At 42.4% G+C, this 18,524-nt stretch overlaps 1 protein-coding gene across 6 annotated transcripts in view; it reads left to right on the plus strand.

Moving 5' to 3' along the window:
* Ogdh (oxoglutarate dehydrogenase) overlaps positions 1-18,524 on the plus strand; it is a 64,795-nt gene that overhangs the window by 21,776 nt on the left and 24,495 nt on the right. For 3 of the 6 annotated variants that reach the window (XM_005366200.2, XM_026788690.1, XM_026788691.1), the window contains exons 3-6: positions 891-1,082; positions 3,222-3,312; positions 9,902-9,946; positions 17,938-18,053. In XM_005366200.2, the coding sequence (XP_005366257.1) occupies positions 891-1,082; positions 3,222-3,312; positions 9,902-9,946; positions 17,938-18,053 (444 nt within the window). Of the gene's footprint in view, positions 1-890; positions 1,083-3,221; positions 3,313-3,433; positions 3,537-9,901; positions 9,947-17,937; positions 18,054-18,524 lie in introns of all 6 variants that reach the window. The other 3 variants (XM_026788692.1, XM_005366202.2, XM_005366201.2) reach the window with 3 other exon arrangements.

The raw sequence follows: 18,524 nt of genomic DNA on the forward strand, positions 1-18,524 counted from the left end.
TGGTAGTTTGAATGCAGTTGGCGCCTATAATGTCATAGGGATTGGCACTATTAGGAGGTATGGCCTTGTTGGAGGAAGTGTGTCATGGGGTGGGGGGGTTTGATGATTCTATGCTCAGGCTACTGCCCAGTGTCTCAGACAACATCCTATTGCCTTCAAGATGTAGGACTCTGAGCTCCTTATGCCTGCGTGCTAGCATGCTCCCCACCATGATGATAATGGATTGAACCTTTACTGTAAGCGAGTCACCCCAATTAAATGTTTTTTGTTGTTGTTTTCTCGAGACAGGGTTTCTCTGTAGTTTTGGAACCTGTCCTGGAACTCCATCTGTTCCTCTGTAGACCAGGCTGGCCTCGAACTCAAAGAGATCCACTTGTTCTGCCTCCTCAGTGCTGGTATTAAAGACATGCACCACTAACTCCAAGCAATTATTTTCTTTATAATAGTTGCCATGGTCATGGTATCTTTTTATTGATTGATTGATGATTGATTTTATTGAGCTCTACATTTTTCTCTGCTCCCCTTTCTGCCTCTCCCTCCCTTCAGCCCTCTCCCATGGTCCCCATGCTCTCAATTTACTCAGGAGATCTTATCTTTCTCTACTTCCTAGGTCACAGCAATGAAAATTTTAAGACACACATCAACACAAAAATAGATATAAGTAAAATTTTAAAAATAAATATATCTTTAAATATTTTAATTTACATCTTGTGTGAGGTGAGTTAAGTAATGTATAGTATATAATTTACAATACAAATGCAGATTAAATTATTGAAATCTGAAGTAAATAAAAATAGGAATATAAGGAAATGACAGTGTTGCTTTCTTGTAGAGGACAGTTCTTTATGGCATTTAAGGAAGAGTCACATAACTGTGCTTTTTGTCTTTAGTCATGGGACATTTTTTTCCGAAACACCAATGCTGGAGCCCCTCCGGGCACTGCCTACCAGAGTCCTCTTTCCCTGAGTCGAAGCTCCCTGGCTACCATGGCCCATGCACAGTCCCTGGTGGGGGCACAACCTAACGTCGACAAACTCGTGGAGGACCACTTGGCAGTGCAATCTCTCATCAGGGCATATCAGGTGAGCGGCTGTCATCAGTTTCATACAAGATACAGAATTTCCTAGGCCTTTCTGGATGTACATTGTTTAAATCTCTTCCAAATGCCAACTGTTTCCTTCCTGCTTTGGGCTTACAGAGGTAAACAGCAAGTTTATAAGAGAAAAGAAGCAAGAGTACCCTAGTTGAGCAATCTTCTACTGCAGTAGTCAGTCTCATAGTAGCTCATGATGTCTGTTCATAACTAGGCAAGTCAGTGTGTGGGCATGGAAGGGTGAGAAGGTTGGATCGCTGTCCCGTCTCAGTTAACAACTGGTACTGTAAAAAAGTAAATCCATGGGGATTAGAGACAGAAGCCGGAGAGTAGGGAAGAGGAACTGAGTCTGCAAAATGTGGGCGAGACAAGAACATTCTATCTAAATTCTGCCAGCAAGCAGCCAGCCTCATCAGATACATTCAACAGGAATGGGCTCTTTTTTTTCCTGGCCTTTCTCCATCTCAGTACAGTAACTAAAGATTTCCTCCAGCCCACCTCTGTTGGGGAACCAGAATTCAGACCTTAAAATTTGAGTAGACTGAGGAGGAAAGGTACAGAATAATAAACCTGGTAGCTTCCTTCTAGGACCTCCAATGAGAGTCCAGGCCCCACACTAGCATGGATGCAACAGTAGTACCTAGGGAGCTTGCCCTGAGCTCTTGTTTCTTCTGCTTCATGCTTCAGTTTCCTGGTGGTGGTTGTTCAGAAAGGTCCTGGGTTCTTAGTCTTTTCCCTGCCATACTCTTCAATGAGGGCTCTTGGGACACACATGTGCTGACATGGGAAGGAGATGCACAGAGTGCTATAAATGCCCTAATCATAGCCTGTATACAGTTGGCTACAGTAACATTTTTAATCTAGTTTCCAGTGACTTCTCATCACCCACTGTTCTCAAATTGCTAGCAGGAACTGTGATAGAAATATTCCTAACTAAAAAACAAAAGCAAATAAACCCATTAAACTTGAAGGAATTTTCTGAGTGTGGTGGCACACATGTTTAATCTCAGCACTTGGGAGGCAGAGGCAGGTGGTTCTCTGTGAGTTTGAGGCCAGCCTGGTCTATATAGGGAGTTCCAGGCCAACCAGAGATAATAGTAGTAGACACTATCTTAAAAATAAATATATTTTTAAAAAATTTTAAAATGGAAGGGATTTCCCCACTCCACCTTGCCCTTTGTTGTTTCCATGGTGCTGGAGTTTGAGTGCAGCACGTGGGTATACAAGTGGTTCTCAGGGCTACCACTGAGCTCTTCCCCAGCCTCGTGTATGTGCACCATATGTGCACCTGGTACTCTGGAACTAGAGTTACAAGTGGTTGTTAGCCTCCATATAGATGCTGGGAATGGAACCTGAGTCATCTGGAAGACCAGGGCTCCTTAGTGCTGAGTCACCTCTCTATTGTTTTTTTTTTTTTAATAGTTCAGATCAAGTGCTTTAAACCAGTGCAGTAGTGGAAGGTTCTGTTCTATGTGTGACCCACTCTGTGCAGCATTAGAGCCAGAGCCTTTAGTTCTCCACACACTTGGATATATAAAGGCAAACCTTCCCTGAATAAGGTGACACCTTGTTTATACTCTTTCAGTAACAGCTAACATCTAAGCCTTCATATTCCTCCTCTGGGAAATAATGTTTTTACATTAAAGTAATAATTTATATCTCATTTCCATTGATCTAGAGAAACTAAGGATCCCCAAGATACAGTTCATTTTTAAATATCCAAGTTTATTATAACTTGAAATATACTCCTTTTTATCCTCATAAAAGGACCTTTATATACAATAATACTTTGGGTTGTTTGAGGTTTTTTTATTCATTGTTTTTATGTATGTGTTTTACTGGAAATTGAACAGAATCTCACTAAGTTGTCCAGGCAGTTTTTGAATATTTGATTCTCTGCTTCAGTCTTGTAAGTGGCCTAGATTATAGGTTTGTGCTTTCAGGTCTAGCTCACAGTAATGCCTTTTAAAATAAACTGTTTTAAACTGTTTTTTAAGAACTAACTCTGATTTATGGGTTCACTGAGCTATGTTCCTTTCTTAGAAAGATTTGTATGTAGTATAATTCTTTTACCACTTCCCACAGCTTATTGGATTTGCTTAATGACTTGCTTGTGTTATTATTCCAGGTCAGGGGTCACCACATTGCAAAACTTGATCCTCTCGGAATTAGTTGTGTAAATTTTGATGATGCTCCGGTAACTGTTTCTTCAAACGTGGGTGAGAATTAATAAGTAAATGCTAATTTTAATGTAATTTTACTTTTTTTTGCCCCTTCCCTCTTTTTTTTCTCCTGTCCTTTTGTGTGTGTCCTTCCCTCTCATTGTTGGCCCACTCATAGATACGAGGGCACCATGTAGCACAGCTGGACCCCCTGGGGATTTTGGATGCTGATCTGGACTCCTCCGTGCCCGCTGACATTATCTCATCCACAGACAAACTTGGTGAGGGTCTGCGAGCAGTCAGCTGCGCTGCTTGAGCTCCTCTCGCTGTGCACAGCCTGTGCTAGCCAGGACATCCAGACAGGAGGGAAAGGCTCTTAAGTTTCCTTCGTTCTGATCACTTGAAATTGAGCAGGAATGTAGCCTTAGTGTGTTTTAAGGGTATTATTTTTATCTCAATTTTCAGCCAGATTGTCCAAGTTTCAATCTGGAAAATAAAATTTCAAAGGAAGGGTCTGTGGCACTGAGAAAACCTGGCTCACTGCTTCAGAGAATAGCTCTTCTGGCTCCAGCTTTCCATATCCTGCACAACACTGCCTTTCGTAAGGCCGCTGACCAGGCTCGCAAGGCTGCTGTTGTCATGGCTGTCCCATTCTGGAATATGGTGGGGCCTGCTTGGGCTGGAGGATGTTCATATCCCTAAGGAGCGAATTCCAGAGCAACGTGTGCAGTTTGGGTTTCCTGATTTGTAAATGCTGGTGATCACACTGAGGAAACTTTGGAAGGCGTTCCCTACAGTGTCAGGAGGCCAGGGCCTTTGGGAGGTGCATGTGTGGAGGACAATTGGGGTTTGTCACTGTTACCAGAAGATATGCCAGCCTGTACCTGGTCCTCCTTGTGAGGTGAATGGGCATTGCGGTGCTCACTGCAGTTGCTTCCAGAGTTAATCTGCTTATGTCACCGTGCTGCTAACCTGTACTAAAGAAACGATGATGTGACTAATAATGAAATGACCAGAGTGTGCACAATAGGCACCTTGCATGCTAATGAAATCAATGATCACCTACTTGCTAATATCCTTGGGGAGAAGATAAAATTAGTGTCCTTGCAGGTACTACCCTGTGGTCTTACAAGTATTGTTGAATTGTAACCAAGGATTTGGATGTTAATCAGCTCCAGTTGGACATCAGACATTATTGATGTTGTAATTGGGTTGCTAGTTTATAAATTGTTGTTTAGTTTTCAAGAACACTCCTAGATACCACAGAATTTCCTCCATGTATATACCCTTTAGCCAATTTAGGAAATGTGTACAAAACAAACCTTTTTCTTGTTTATCAACACCCCCCCCAAAATTTTGTGACCTCAAAAGGTATAAAAAGGTGCTAGAGAGATCACTTAGTGGGTAAGAGTACTTGCTGTGCAAGCATGAGGACCTGAGTTCAAATCCCAAACACCCATGTAAAAAACCCCATGGCCACATGAACCTGTAGAAGATTGCTGGGGCTTTGTTGTTAGCCTAGCTCCAGTTGAGTGAAAGACCCTGTCTCAAGGAAATAAGGCAGAGATGCCCAGCACCCTCCTCTGGTCTATGTGCAAGTGCACATACACTAAATGAAAGGTTTAGATAGACTTCTCCCCACCCAGTAAGCAGTCAATACCAACTGGGTTTCTTCTCATTTAATTTAGTTCTGATAGCTGGTTCCATGAAAAGAATTTGTTTATGGTGAACTCTAGAACAGAAAGTTTGGAAAAGATTAGGGTTTTCTGATCCATGTTGGGTAAGAGGAGTTCTAGCTTCTATGGCCTGCTTTCGGGTAGAAATTGTGAGCCAGGAACTATGGACAAAAGCCACTTGAGGCTGGCTAGGTGGTGCAGCAGGTAAAGGTCTTGGTGCCAAGCCTGACAGCCTGAGTTTGGTCCCTGGAGCCCTCATGATAGAAGAAGATAATGGACTCTTGCAAGTAGTCCTCTGACCTCCACGCTCTCACTGTGTGCATACATACATACCACACACACACAAATGTAAAAGACAGCCTAACTTCCGTCTACCTGGAGATGGAATCAGATCCAGGATGGGTCCTCCCTTCCCAAGACTGCCTCCATCAGTTTATGTTCAAATAGCTTTTTGTTTGTTTTGTTTTTCAAGACTGGGTTTCTCTATGTAGCCCTGGCTATCCTGGAACTCACTCTGTAGACCAGACTGGCCTTGAACTCCCTGAGTACTCACTGAGTACTGGGATTAAAGATGTGCGCCACCATCATCTGGCTTCAAATAGCTTTTTTTTAAGGCAGAGTCTCACTATATAGACCAGGCTGGCCTTAAACTCAGAGAGATGCCTTCCAGGTGCCGACTGGGATTAAAGTTTGTGCCATATACCAAAATGTTCAGTTAGCTTACAGAACCCAGCAAAGCACTTGCCTATATTTACCTTATTATACAAGCTATTTTAAGAATGTAAATAATCAGTCAGATGAAGAGAAGCCGAGGGCTAGTCTGGAGGAGTCTCGTGCTCTGTTCTATGGCGTACAGTACTATCTTGGCATGTAGACAAGTATCTGAGCAGCTGCCATGTTTGTAGTACATAACTGCAGAACACTGTCCTCATAAGCTTTTATGGAGACTGTCTTACGCAGGTGTAATCAAAGCAAGGACAGTCATGCTAAAATGCAGTTGGACACCAATTTCTCAGCATTTCTTCCTCTCAGGCCTAGGGCAGGACTCTTCTGAAATCAGGCTACCTGCTGTCAGAGGGTAGATCAAGGTCAGTCAGTTGTGGTAGGAAGACTTGGGAAGATTAAGAACTTCTTGAATAAGAACCCACTTGAATAAGAGAAACTCTAGTTTCTGTGGCCTTACTTGGGGAGAAAGTTATGAGGCAGAAACCATGAACAAAAACATGGATATAAAATAAGCCAGGAGGAAAGTGTAGAGAAAGTCCTTGAATCTGACCATAGACTTGGGTGTGAGTTCAGCCTTGCTCTGGGGTTCAGCTGTGAAAACTTGGTCCTAAGCTGCAGTTTCTGCACAGTGCCTCCTTCTGTCCGTGTCATCCTGTAGTGTGAGAACTCTTGCTCACTATCTCCCAGTTCTTCCACTGCATAGCAGTCCCAAGCCTCTTTATCCTCCTGTTTGTATCCCATCGGTTCTGTGACTACTCCAAAGACCTAAAGGGTCTCCTCCATGTGCTTGGGTCAGGGTAAGCTCCTGACTGTGGACTTCTCACTCTCTTTGTGAGCAGAGACCTTCCAGGAACCTCCTCTTCTCTCAGGGAGCACCTCCTCTATCAGTCAACCTAGAGACCAGTTAGGTCTAGACAAACAGATGAGAAAACTGGCCTTTTTCTATACTGCTGGAATCTGCATTAAAATGTACCTCTCTCAGTCTGCACATTAGAATAATTGGGGACGCTCAAGCTATCAGACTGTGTAAATCAAGGCAAACTGTGGGGATCCCAGCCTAGCAGTCTTTGAAGGGTAAAAAACCTTAAGGAATTCCATCAAAGCTCAGCCTACTGAGTCCATTTTGCACTACTCTGCCCTGCCTGCCCTTCCTCCCTCTCTCCTTCCTTCCCTTTCTAGGTAGGGCCTTGCCTTGTATCCACTTTGGATATGTCCTAAGTATTTTTTGTGCTTCTCTGAAGATCATAATTGAAGACTTTATAAATCATAAAGTTCAAGTGCATGGGAATGGCCCAGAGCTCTCTGAAATCCTCTGACAGCTCCCCGTGACCTGGAGCATGTGGATGCACTAAGTTTGGGAAGAGAGAAAAGCACGTTTTTTTTAAGTTAGGGTTTCATGCCACCCAGGCTAGCCTAGTACTTGCTCTGTAACCAAGGCTGGCTTTGAACTCCTGATTTTCTTGTTTCTATCTCCCAGGTTCTGGGATTACAAAGCTGTACCATCTGATCCTGTAAATTTTCTTATTTTAATCAGAAAAATTATAAAGCCGTAGCAGGTCTTTAATTCTCTTTGTAGCCCTGGCTGATCTGGAGCTTAAGATTGTCCTGCCTGGGTTTTCCTAGTATTGATGAATAGAGCACTTTCCCACCATGGTTTGCTTCCCTCTAACCCCTACCCCATCAAACTCAGGACCTCTAGTAAGCTAGGCAAATACTGCACATTTAACTACATCCCATCCTTGATGCTGTGAATTTTAGATAGTGTGACATGAAGATACCTGTGGGTTAAAAAAAGGCTTCAGCTTGTTAGATGTTTGAACAACTACCCTGAGTGCACAGGTTTGACATGAGTTTAGAAAGTAATCAAGTCCCAGCCTCTCCTCACTAGACTACAATCTTATAGCCCCTGACTGGATGGCCTTCGGCTGGAGACTTGACCTTTCTGTATCCCAGGCACCTCATCTTTAAGGCAGACGTGACAACATCATCTAAGATTGTTTTCAGAACTAAACTGTACCTTTATTGCAAGTTCTCTCTGTAAGCTGGTGGGACTTTGAATTCACTGCAGTGATTCTTCTGTCTTGGGAGTTCTGGGTTTATGCTTGTGAGCCACTGCACCTGGTCTCTCTCCCCTTCCTGTCTCTCTCTGCCTTCCACTTCCTTGCCCCCCTCCCTCATCCTCACAGGGTTCAGAAGGCCCTATTGCCTCAGCCTCTTGAACAACCAGGACTACAGCTTTCATTAAAAACTGTAAAGATTCGTTTTAGAGCAGTTCCTTGGTGGTTATTATGGGTTATGTTCCATGATTGTGCTTATGATGTCTGGAACGGGGTGGGTGCCTCTTTCCATAAGGTACTCAGTTGGGTTCAATTTCCAAGGAAGCCTCTGGAGGGCCATTTTAACTTGTACTAGGTGGTACTGTAGACCATCCTTCCTTGTGGACACATTTCCTGTCACCCACAGCCATGGTTTGCTCCGTGTATTTTCTGACTGTGGTAGTGAGAGTGAGGCATCCCACTGCTTAAGGAGGCTTTTCCTAGATGACCTTAAAGTAGAACTAGTCCGTATTCCAAAATGCTAGAGTTGTATGAGTGGACAGGTCTAGACAGTAAGCAGGCCTTCCTGAAGCTGTATTCAAAGGACATTGAGGCCCAGACCTGGAAGTCCCTAAGTGTTTAACAGATATTCTTTGTATATGCCCAAGAACATACTCCATGTGTATCCTGTGCTTTTAGAAGTTTCACAGCTGTATTCCTAACAGCTTTTGTCTGCTTACGGTGACACTCCTACACTCTAAAAGTAGCTGCTGAGAAGCCTCCAAAGTGCTCAGATACCCTGGGAGACAGTTGTGTCTATGGCAGCACAGTGGTTCTCTTTCACCCACTTTGCTTGTGTCTGTACACCCAATACCCAGGTGGTAAAACTATCCTATGCTATGGTCAAATTTTTTTTTTTTGGGGGGGGGAGTGGTTTTTTGAGACAGGGTTTCTCTATGTAACAGCCCTGGCTGTCCTGGAACTCACTCTGTAGACCAGGCTGGACTCCAACTCACAGAGATCCACCTGCTTCTGCCTCCCGAGTGCTGGGATTAAAGGTACATGGCACCACCACCAGTGTATTTAGGGTGTTTTTTTTGGTTTTGGTTTTGTTTTTTTAACAAGAATGAGCAATTTCAGTTTCCTTTGAGGTCATCTCCTGTTTCTGAGCTCTGCAGAATCACTAATGGTTGCTTGACCTGGTCTGTCTTGGTTTTAGAGATCCAAGGAGAAAAATTAAAATCTTCACCTTAGCCTTAAGCAGAACATTGCTGCTTTTGTGCAGAGTTTAGATATTTTGTTGTCATAAGGAGTCACTGGGTGCTCAGGTCTTAGATGGATGCCCCTAGGAAAAGAAGGTAGAGCTTTGCCTGGTGTCCGCACACTGGAGGAATCTTAGTGAGACCGCCTGTTCCCTGTGAACCCTCCACTTGAAAGGAAGCCCATGGCCGTCGTTATCTGCACTCCCTGACCAGAGAAATGGCCGTGGCTCACGGGGAAGGACTCTGTGTGTCTGGGAGGATGTATTGGGCTTCACTAGTGGCCAGGGAAGTTGGGGTGGAAAGGCCTAAAAGCTCACAGATAGAAGACCGTGTAAGGTGTGCTTAGCTGTGTGTAGTTAGGGCTCCTATAGTGGTTTTTTGGTTTTTTGTTTTTTTTGGCTGTTGAGTTCTTCTGTTTCAGTTCTGCCATCTTCTACAAGAAGACTAGACTAAAGATCTTTCTATTCTCTAGAATACAGTTCTGAAAGACGACTACTTCACAAATTAGGTCTTTTTACCTTCTTTTCTTTCCTCTGTCTTCCATCACATAGTGGTCTAGAAATATGTGCAACTTCCCGGGTAGCACTGTGTCAGTGGCTTCTTGAGGCTGGGTTAGACCAGTGAGATCAAGTGATGCTGCCTGGTGGCTTCTCAGAGTCAGGGGGGTAGCCTTCGTGCCTTTTGATCCACCTTATTCAGCTTTTCTATGAATGGGTCCCGCATTTACCAGAACAGGTTTCAGCAGTTCAACCCCTGATCATAAAACCCAACCTTGTCTCCTTTTGTGTGTGTGTGTCCATGTCCATCCATCCGTCTCTCCATCCCTCCATCTGTGTTGCCTGTTTCTGTGGTGATGGTATCGGATTTTGATGTTGAGGTTTTAAACTAACTCTCACCTGTCTTTTTCCTTCTGCGCTCACCCATGCTACCCTACTCTGCCTCTCAGATCTTGCAGTTTTCAAGGAACGACTCCGAATGCTAACAGTAGGAGGTATGAAAATAATGAGCCTTTTGCTGTTCTGCAGTTGAGGACTTCGTTTGAATAGGAGGTGCAACTTTTCCTAGCATGCGTCTTGGGGAAAGTTGACACACATTCATCAGTGTTTTAAAAGTTTGTTAATTGTTTTAAAATACATTTTTCCTTCACTTAGTTGTTTACCAACAAGCAGAGCTGTGTGCCTGTTGTGGGTTTTTCTGCTCATTTTCTGTTGTGGAGAGCACTTTCATCCCACACTTGCTATCGTCGCTTTGCTGTAGGCGTCCATCTTTAGCACTGCTCACCTTTAGCTCCTGCTGGAGCCAGCTGGGGCCTGAGGCCACACGAGCTCTGCATGGTGGCTTGTTCTGTTCTCCGTTCTGTTTGTGGGTTTTGCTAGACTCTGGATTCCTTCAGATTCTCCTTCCTGGGCATTTTGAGCAAGGTTTTGAAACCATTCTGTTTAAAGACAACCAAAGTACTTGTAAAAGCTTTCCAGGAGCTCTTAGAGGACTTGTTTCTGTGTAGAATACCCTTGAGGAATCCAGAGTTGAGGTGCTGGGGCCATCTGCCTGCCGTCTTCTCTACCTACCCCTCACTTTCCGGCCAGTTTCTTTCCCTTCAGGCTTCTCTTAAGACATTTTTCTTTTCCTCTGTCTTATTCATAGTCCCTATAAGATATTAAACTTTGCATTTTGAAACAAGTGTGTAGACTTGTGCAGTTTTGAGAATTAATGACATTCACAAGCCTTAATCAGCATACCCAGTGGTCAAGTTCTAACTGCAGCACATACCACACCGGGACAAGGCTCAGAACTCTTCCCTCTCACCCTACCACCATGCTTAACCTGGCAGCTGCTCTTGTCCTTCTCCATTTCTGTAATTCTGTCATTTTATGAGTATTATAAAACATTGGTAAGTTTTTGAGATTGGAATTTTTTCCTTTAGCTTCAGTTATGTAGTGATACATACACAGGTTGTTAGTGTTCTCAGCTGAGGGCTATCCCATGGCAGGGAGATGCAGTTGGTTTAAAAGATTTACAAAACATTTTAATTTTGTGATGTACAGTTACTGCACTTCATTGTCAATTTTAACTTTTCCCTTAGCCTTTGGTCCCAGAGGTTTCCCGTTGTAATTTTGATAGGCATAGTAGACTGACTACACCTATAATCCTACCACTTTGGAGGCAAGGCAGAAATGTTGCTTTGAGTTTGAGGCCAGCTGAGCTATAAATGGTTTATAATTTTGAATGACTCTAGAATCTATTTTAAATTTAATTACATATAAAAGCAACGTCTAAACTGAGAGTTATTTAAATATTTATTTTGCCCATAGTCTCTAGTTGCTTTGGCATTGTTAGCTGGAATGTCTCTCCTTCAGTGATATTTTTGCACTTTCCTCAAAAATAAGTAGGATCAAAAATCAGGTGTGGTAGCGCCTTTAATCCCAGCACTCAGGAGGTAGAGGCTAGCAGATCTCTTGAGTTCGAGGCCAGCCTGGTTCATGAAGCGAGAGTTCTAAGACAGCTAGAGCTGTTACACAGAGAAACCCTGCCTTGAGGGGGGAAAAGGTAAAATAAAATAAGATGAAAATAGGATCTGGCACCTCCTTCCACACCTGACAAACCTGAGTTCATTTCTGGGCCTTTGACCCCACGTGCATGCCTTGTACCATGTGTGTCTCACATACACAAAGAACGGCTTACAATAAATTTTTCAAAAAATCATTAGGTTTCATTTGTGTGAATCTACTTTGGATTTCCAGTTTTCCTTTAATTGTGTATACCCTTTTACCAGTGTCACATCTTGATTATTGTGGCTATAACTTTGCTCTCACAATTGTTATGATAGTTTTGGAGCATTTTAGAATAAGTTTCTGCCTGTATAAAACCTTGTCAACATTTTGTTAGGAATTAGGTTAAACTTACAGGGAAATTGAGAAGTTCCCCCATGTTCATTTCTTCTAAACTGTAAAATATCTACAGTTTGTGATATTCCCTTTTTATCTTTTTGATATCTTGAGGACCTGTAGTGACATCGTGTTTCATTTCTGACATTTGTAAATTGTGTTGTCTTTGTTTTACAAGGAGATTGTTATTATATTGATCTTTTCAAAGAAATGCCCCTTTGTTTCCCTGGTTTTCATTATTTTGTGCATTAATTTCTGCTCTCTTAGTTCTTTACATCTGCTTGTTGGTTTTTGTTTTGTTTTTTCCTCTTCTAGTTCTGGACCAGGGTTAGGAACGTGGATTATTGATTAAAGACCTTGTTTTCTGATGTGTGTATTTTTCTACTGTAAGTTTCTTTCTTGGAACTCCTTTAGATTTCCCACAAGTTTCTATAAATTCATAACCTTCCCCCCATACTTTGTGTTTTGTTTTTAGTACTTTTGATTTATTTAGAGTATCCAAGTTGTACTGGTTTCTAAGTCGATTCTGTTATGATCTCAATCCTTCTACATAATCTATTAGTTTTTAAGGCCTAGTTCATCATGTCTTGACATGTGAACCGTGGTTGTTTGAAAAGAGTATTGCCTGTTGTTAAGGGGAGTACACAGAAACATCAGTTAGATCTTGTTTGATGATTGTTCTCCTAAATCTATAACAGTTTCCTAATTTTTTAATTTTCTTGAGAGAAGGGCATTGAAATCTTCACTTGCCTATATAGATGTGTCCACTTCTCTTTTGAGTCTCTAGTTAATTTTTGATTCAATAGTTTATAGCTCTTTTTGTTTGTTTGTTTTAGTTTTGGTTTTTTTTTTTTAAACACAGGCTCACTATGTAGCCCAGGTTGGCTTTGAACTGTGTAACCCAGGTCAGCCTCAAAACTTGCAGCAATCATCCTGCCTTAGTCTCAATGTTGGAAATACAAGCTTTTTGTATGATATCACAAATTTAGATATTTATATGTATAAAGTCTGCTTGTGCATTTAGGGTTGCTATCTTCTCTATCTACCCATGTCATAATATAAGGATAAGTAAGGTTTTTATAAATGATCATGCCAGGAATAGTGGTGCATTACTTTAATCTCAGCACTCTAAGAGGCAAAACCAGGCAGATCTCTATGAGTTCGAAGCCAGCCTGGTCTACAAAACTGTTCTAAGACAGTAGCACTACACAGAGAAACACTGTCTCCATAAAAGAAAGAAAGAAAAGGAAGAAAGAAAGAAAGAAAGAAAGAAAGAAAGAAAGAAAGAGAAAGAAAGGAAAGGAAAGAAAGAAGAAAGAATGAAAAGAGAAACCAAGACTGTCTGGTGCTAGGTCCTAGTTTTTCTGTTGAGTTAATTTTTTTAAAAAAATCTATCCTGCCAATTCTTTTTATTTAATATTACTTATATTTAGTGTGGTTATTGATGTATTAAGAGTGGAAGTGCACCATTTTGTTCTTTTTCCTGTTTTTCTATTTTTCATTTTGTTAGTGGATCAGAACCAGGGCCCTGGCAGCTCTAACAAGTTAGGCTCAGCTACTCATCTTCAAAAGGCCAATGAAAGAAAGTATGGTGAGAAACAGAAAAAGAAGACTTATTCCATGTGGTCACAGTGGGAAGAGGAGTAAAGAGGCCCAGTGACCTTCCCAAGACCATTGGGGATCCCTACGTGAAGTTTAGGTGTAAGTAAGAGGGCAAGAAGTACACTGTTCTCCACAAGGACTCTTCAGGGTCAAAGTACTTCTAAGAAGGAGCAGTTCGTTCTGCTAATTCCTACCAGGTACCTGGGAAATTACAGTTATTTAATAAAAGCCACAGGGAGGGCTACAATTGTTACTGTAGAATATCTTTATTCTTGTTAGGACAGTTTTTAAAAAATGGCTTTTACTTTCTGTTCGTCTATGAACCTTTAGGAAAACATTGTAGGGGCAGGAGAGGGGACGTGAGCAAGTCATGGTACAGACCTGGAGGTCAGAAGACAGCTTGTGGTGTTAGTTCTCTCCTTCCACCTTAGTTAAACCTAGCCTGTGTGTCAACACCTTCACCCACTGAGCCATCTTCCTGGCCTGGATTTTAATACTCTTATTTTATAATCCCATCTTTGTAATATATCTATTTATATAGCTCTTTAGTTGCTCAAAGGCATTACATTATGTAGACATAATTTATCAGTCTACTATGTCATGATTTCACCAGTTCAGTTGGAGTAGAAAACTTGTCTCCTTTGAGTGCCTTATTCTTTAGATTCATTCAGCTTCTTGAATCTGGGAGTTTAGGTCTGTTGAATTTAGGAGGTTTTCAGGCATTTTCTAAGTACCTTTTCAGGTACTCTCAGGAATTTGCCCACATGAGTGTGAAATCTTTCATTATAGTGTCACATGTACTCAGTGCTTTTTAATGTTGGCTTCCATCTTCAGATCCACTGACTCTCTCTCTATGTCTGTGTGCATGTGTGACGGTCAGAGGACAGTGTGTGGGAGTCAGTTCTCTCCTTCTGTGTGTTCTGTGGAACTGAGCTCAGCTCATAGAGGACAGTGTGTGGGAGTCAGTTCTCTCCTACAGTGTGTTCTCTGGGAACTGAGCTCAGGTCATAGACTTTGGCGGCAGACACTTACCCACTGAACTACCTCACGAGCCCCTCCATCTGGTGTTTTGTATGTTTTTAGTTTTTGCTAAGAATTTCAACTTGCGCCGGGCGGTGGTGGTGCACGCCTTTAATCCCAGCACTCGGGAGGCAGAGGCAGGCAGATCTCTCTGATTTCAAGACCAGCCTGGTCTACAAGAGCTAGTTCCAGGACAGGCTCCAAAACCACAGAGAAACCCTGTCTCGAAAAAAAAAAAAGCCGGTTGTGGTGGCGCACGCCGGTAGGATTTGCTGAAGGAGGCAGAGGCAGGAGGATCACGAGTTCGAGGCCAGCCTGGGCTACACATTTAAAAAAAAAAAAGAATTTCAACTTGTAACTCAACTCTTTTATCACTGTATATTTGTAATTACAGTGACAAAAGAGTTTTGTGATGGCTTTATTTGACTCAAGTAACTCTAACATCTGTGTCTGTGAGGCTATTGATTATTGTTTCCCGTTCATTCAGAAAGGGTTCTTGCTTCTTTTGAAAAGGATCTCACTACATAGAGCAGGCTTATGTTGAACTCACAGAGATCCTCCTGTTTACCTCCCAGTGTAGAATTAAAGATATGTGCCACCACATCTGGCAAATATTCCTATGTCTTTGCTATTGTTTCCTGTTGTGTTAGGGATTTGTATGTCTACTTTTAAAAAGTTCTATTTCTATTTTTATATAGTGGGGTGCTTGATGCTGTTTGTTATTTGTATGTTTTTGGTTTTCATATAGCCCAGACTGACCTCAAATTCATTGTGTACCTGAGGCTGATCTTAACCCTTTGACCCTCCTCGTCCCCCAAGTGCCAGAATGCCCTGCCATGCCAATCACCAAGTTCTGTTTAGTGAGTGTGGGTGCTGTGCTGATCTGAAGACAACTTGAGGGATTCAGTTCTCTCCACTACATGGGGACCAGTTCAGTTCATCAGGCTTAGTGGCAGACTCCTTTACCCATTGAGCCATTCTACCAGCTCTGTGGTATGTTTTGAAATTTTTAATGGAAACAAAGACATTTTGGTATTATGCATTTGGTGGTCTTATATAAGTCTGTCATAACAGGCCTCCTCTGAATATTGCTGCTGTCAGGGGAATTACCTTCTTCCTATTTATCTCTCAGAAAGGAGGTAAAAGTTTTAGACTCAGATTTTTCCTGAAACCTCTGTTTGGGTACTGAGGCTTGTAACAAGTTAGTGAGAGACGGGGCAGGTGCAGCAGAACTGTCTCAAGGTCTCTGATCTTGTGAAGCTGCCCCCTCCTGATCTTCATAGAGCAGCATTTATGGGGCTTGACTCTTTGCACTACTTGAGATTTCTCTACTGCTGATTCTCTCCTCCCTGTCTGAGATGTGGGAGCAGAAGAGAACTCAGGGGTTTCCCTGGCTTTGTCCTCTGGCTTTGTCCACCTTCTTTTGTTCTTTCACAGGGTTATCTTACCCTTTTTTCTACATAGAAAATCTAGCGTTTTTAGTTGGAGTTAGTAGAAACGCAGAAAAGTGTGATTTTTTTTTCCCCACCAAAACTTCTATCTGTGGTTTCATTTCTCAAATGACTGAAGATCTAGAAATGGGCCCAGTACTTCTGAGGATGATCAGTGAATTAACTGAGTGTCCCACCTAAAGCACCATCACACACCACGAGCCTCCTACCACTTCTTCAGGCTGCACTGTAGCAGTGCAGCTCTCGTCTGCAGGAGTACCTGGTTGGTTAACATCACAATCTGGGTATTTTCTACACTGAACAGTGTTCCTCTGATCCTCCCCTTAACCTGAGATTTCTGGTATTTTGTCTTGTTTTATTTGGTGGTAGTTGCTGTTTTGTTTTGAGATATAGTCTTCTTATAAGCAAGACTGAGCTTGAATTCATGATCCTCCTGCCTTCACCTCCAAAGTGCTAGGATTGCAGTAACCATGCCTGGCCTGAGCTGAGTTTTGTAAGCCTGGAAAAGTTTCTCAAAAATAACCTTGTTAGGGGGCTGGAGAGATGGCTCAGTGGTTAAGAGCATTGTCTGCTCTTCCAAAGGTCCTGAGTTCAATTCCCAGCAACCACATGGTGGCTCACAACCATCTGTAATGAGATCTGGTGCCCTCTTCTGGCCAGCAAGCATGCAGACAGACAGAACACTGTATATATAAAAAAAAAATTTTTTAAAAAAAAAGTGGGATGGGGATCCAATTCCCCAACCTAGCTTGAATGGGAATCATTAGGAGATACCTGGGTCTGCACCCATGTTAAAGACTGAAAAGGTGTTTTTACAGATCCCCCCCGAGAACCAGGCAGACTGGTGCACAGCTGTAACTCCACTAATCAGAGGCCAGGCAGAAAGATTACCTTTGTTCAAGGCCATCTTTGTCTACAAAGCAAGTTCTAGGCCAATTCAGAGCTGAATAGGCACTCTGTCAGGGAACAGAACAAAAAGTCTGTGTTTCAAGTTCCTTACATTAGTGCGGTTCCCTGACTCATGTTGCACAGCAGCCCTTATTTCTACTTAATTCAGGCAGGAAACAGTGAAACATTTTATCTCGATTAGTCAGATGTCAGAGACTCGGCTGATTGTCTGCCGGTGGGTCACTTTTCATTTCTGAGGCCAGAGAAAGTGCTAGAACCAGGCATTCAAGTACTGGCAACTCTTACACTGTACTCTTTACCCTTCAGAATAAGTGCCAAACTGGAAAACAAACCAATGGTGTCATTTGGTAGTTTGCTCCCTTAATGACTTCAGGTTGAAACAGGCATGATGCTGAAGAGCCTCCTGTTCTTTCCAGTCTGAAACATGCTCTCAGATGGAGAGCGGATAGGGAAGTGAGAGTTAGCCCTGTAATCCACTCGCACTGCAGATTACACCTAGAAAATTTAGCAATTTGGCTGTTTCAGGAAAAAAGACTTTTCCCTAATCCAAGGCTAAGGGCTGTTTACCTTCCTTTGCTGCCCTAAGTGTACCCTGAAGGACAGTTCTCCCACAAGCGGCTTGATCCCCAGTGACTATTTCACCCTCACTTTGTAGACCCCAGCTCTCTGTCACTCACTTTGTAATATATACTCATATTCCTGTTAAATGACTCATATATGGTCTGCTGTTCTCTATCAGTTCCTCGTTTCCTACTTAATTCTCTCAACTTTTTATTTACTTTTTGATTGATTTCTTTGGCTCTTTCCACCTCCAAAAATTGACTTTTATCTTGGGACCTTCAAATGTATTTAACTCTAAATTGTAAGTAATTGCCAACACTGGACTAATATGCGCATAATAGCTTTATTCTGGTTTACATAGTAATAATCTTAGTGCCTAATTATTGTTAAAATTTCTGGTTTTGATGGAATTACTGTTTTTATATACATATATTTAAATATCAGGGGTATGTGATATCTTTTTCTCTCTTTTTGCTCTTTGGGACATCCCTCCTCTTCCCTTCCTGTAAACTGTGACCCCTGCATGGCTGTACCTTGTCCCTCATCGTCTATAGGGTTCTATGGCCTAGATGAGTCTGACCTTGACAAGGTCTTCCACTTGCCCACCACCACTTTCATCGGGGGACAGGAGTCTGCACTTCCTCTTCGGGAGATTATCCGGCGGCTGGAGGTAAGAACCGTTTATAGAAAAATCTATCAGACTTGAGAGCAGGCTATTTGTTTTGGGCTTAGTCCTGTGTTTTTAAAAATGGAAAAATAGCCTGTTTGTTTGTTTTTGTTTTATAACTAGAAATCTATTTTTAGAGAGAAAAATTGGTTTAAAAAAAAAGCCAGGTGGTGGTGGTGCACACCTTTAATCCCAGCACTCAGGAAACAGGCAGACAGATCTCTGTGAGTTCGAGGCCAGACTGGTCTACAGAGCAAGTTTCAAGACAGCTAGAACTGTTAAACAGAGAAACCCTGTTTTAGGGGGGGAAAAAAATCTGTTTTCAGCTCCCTCTAGATTTTATTTCAGGTGCATGTCTCCCTGGAAGATTCCCTTAACGTGTGTACAGGCCTGGAGCTGCAGAGTGCACCACAGTAGTGGCTGTGTACAGGCCTGGAGCTGCAGAGTGCACCACACAGTGGTGGCTGTGTACAG

The sequence above is a fragment of the Microtus ochrogaster genome, unplaced genomic scaffold, assembly GCF_000317375.1.
Source record: "Microtus ochrogaster isolate Prairie Vole_2 unplaced genomic scaffold, MicOch1.0 UNK6, whole genome shotgun sequence".
NCBI lineage: Eukaryota > Metazoa > Chordata > Mammalia > Rodentia > Cricetidae > Microtus > Microtus ochrogaster.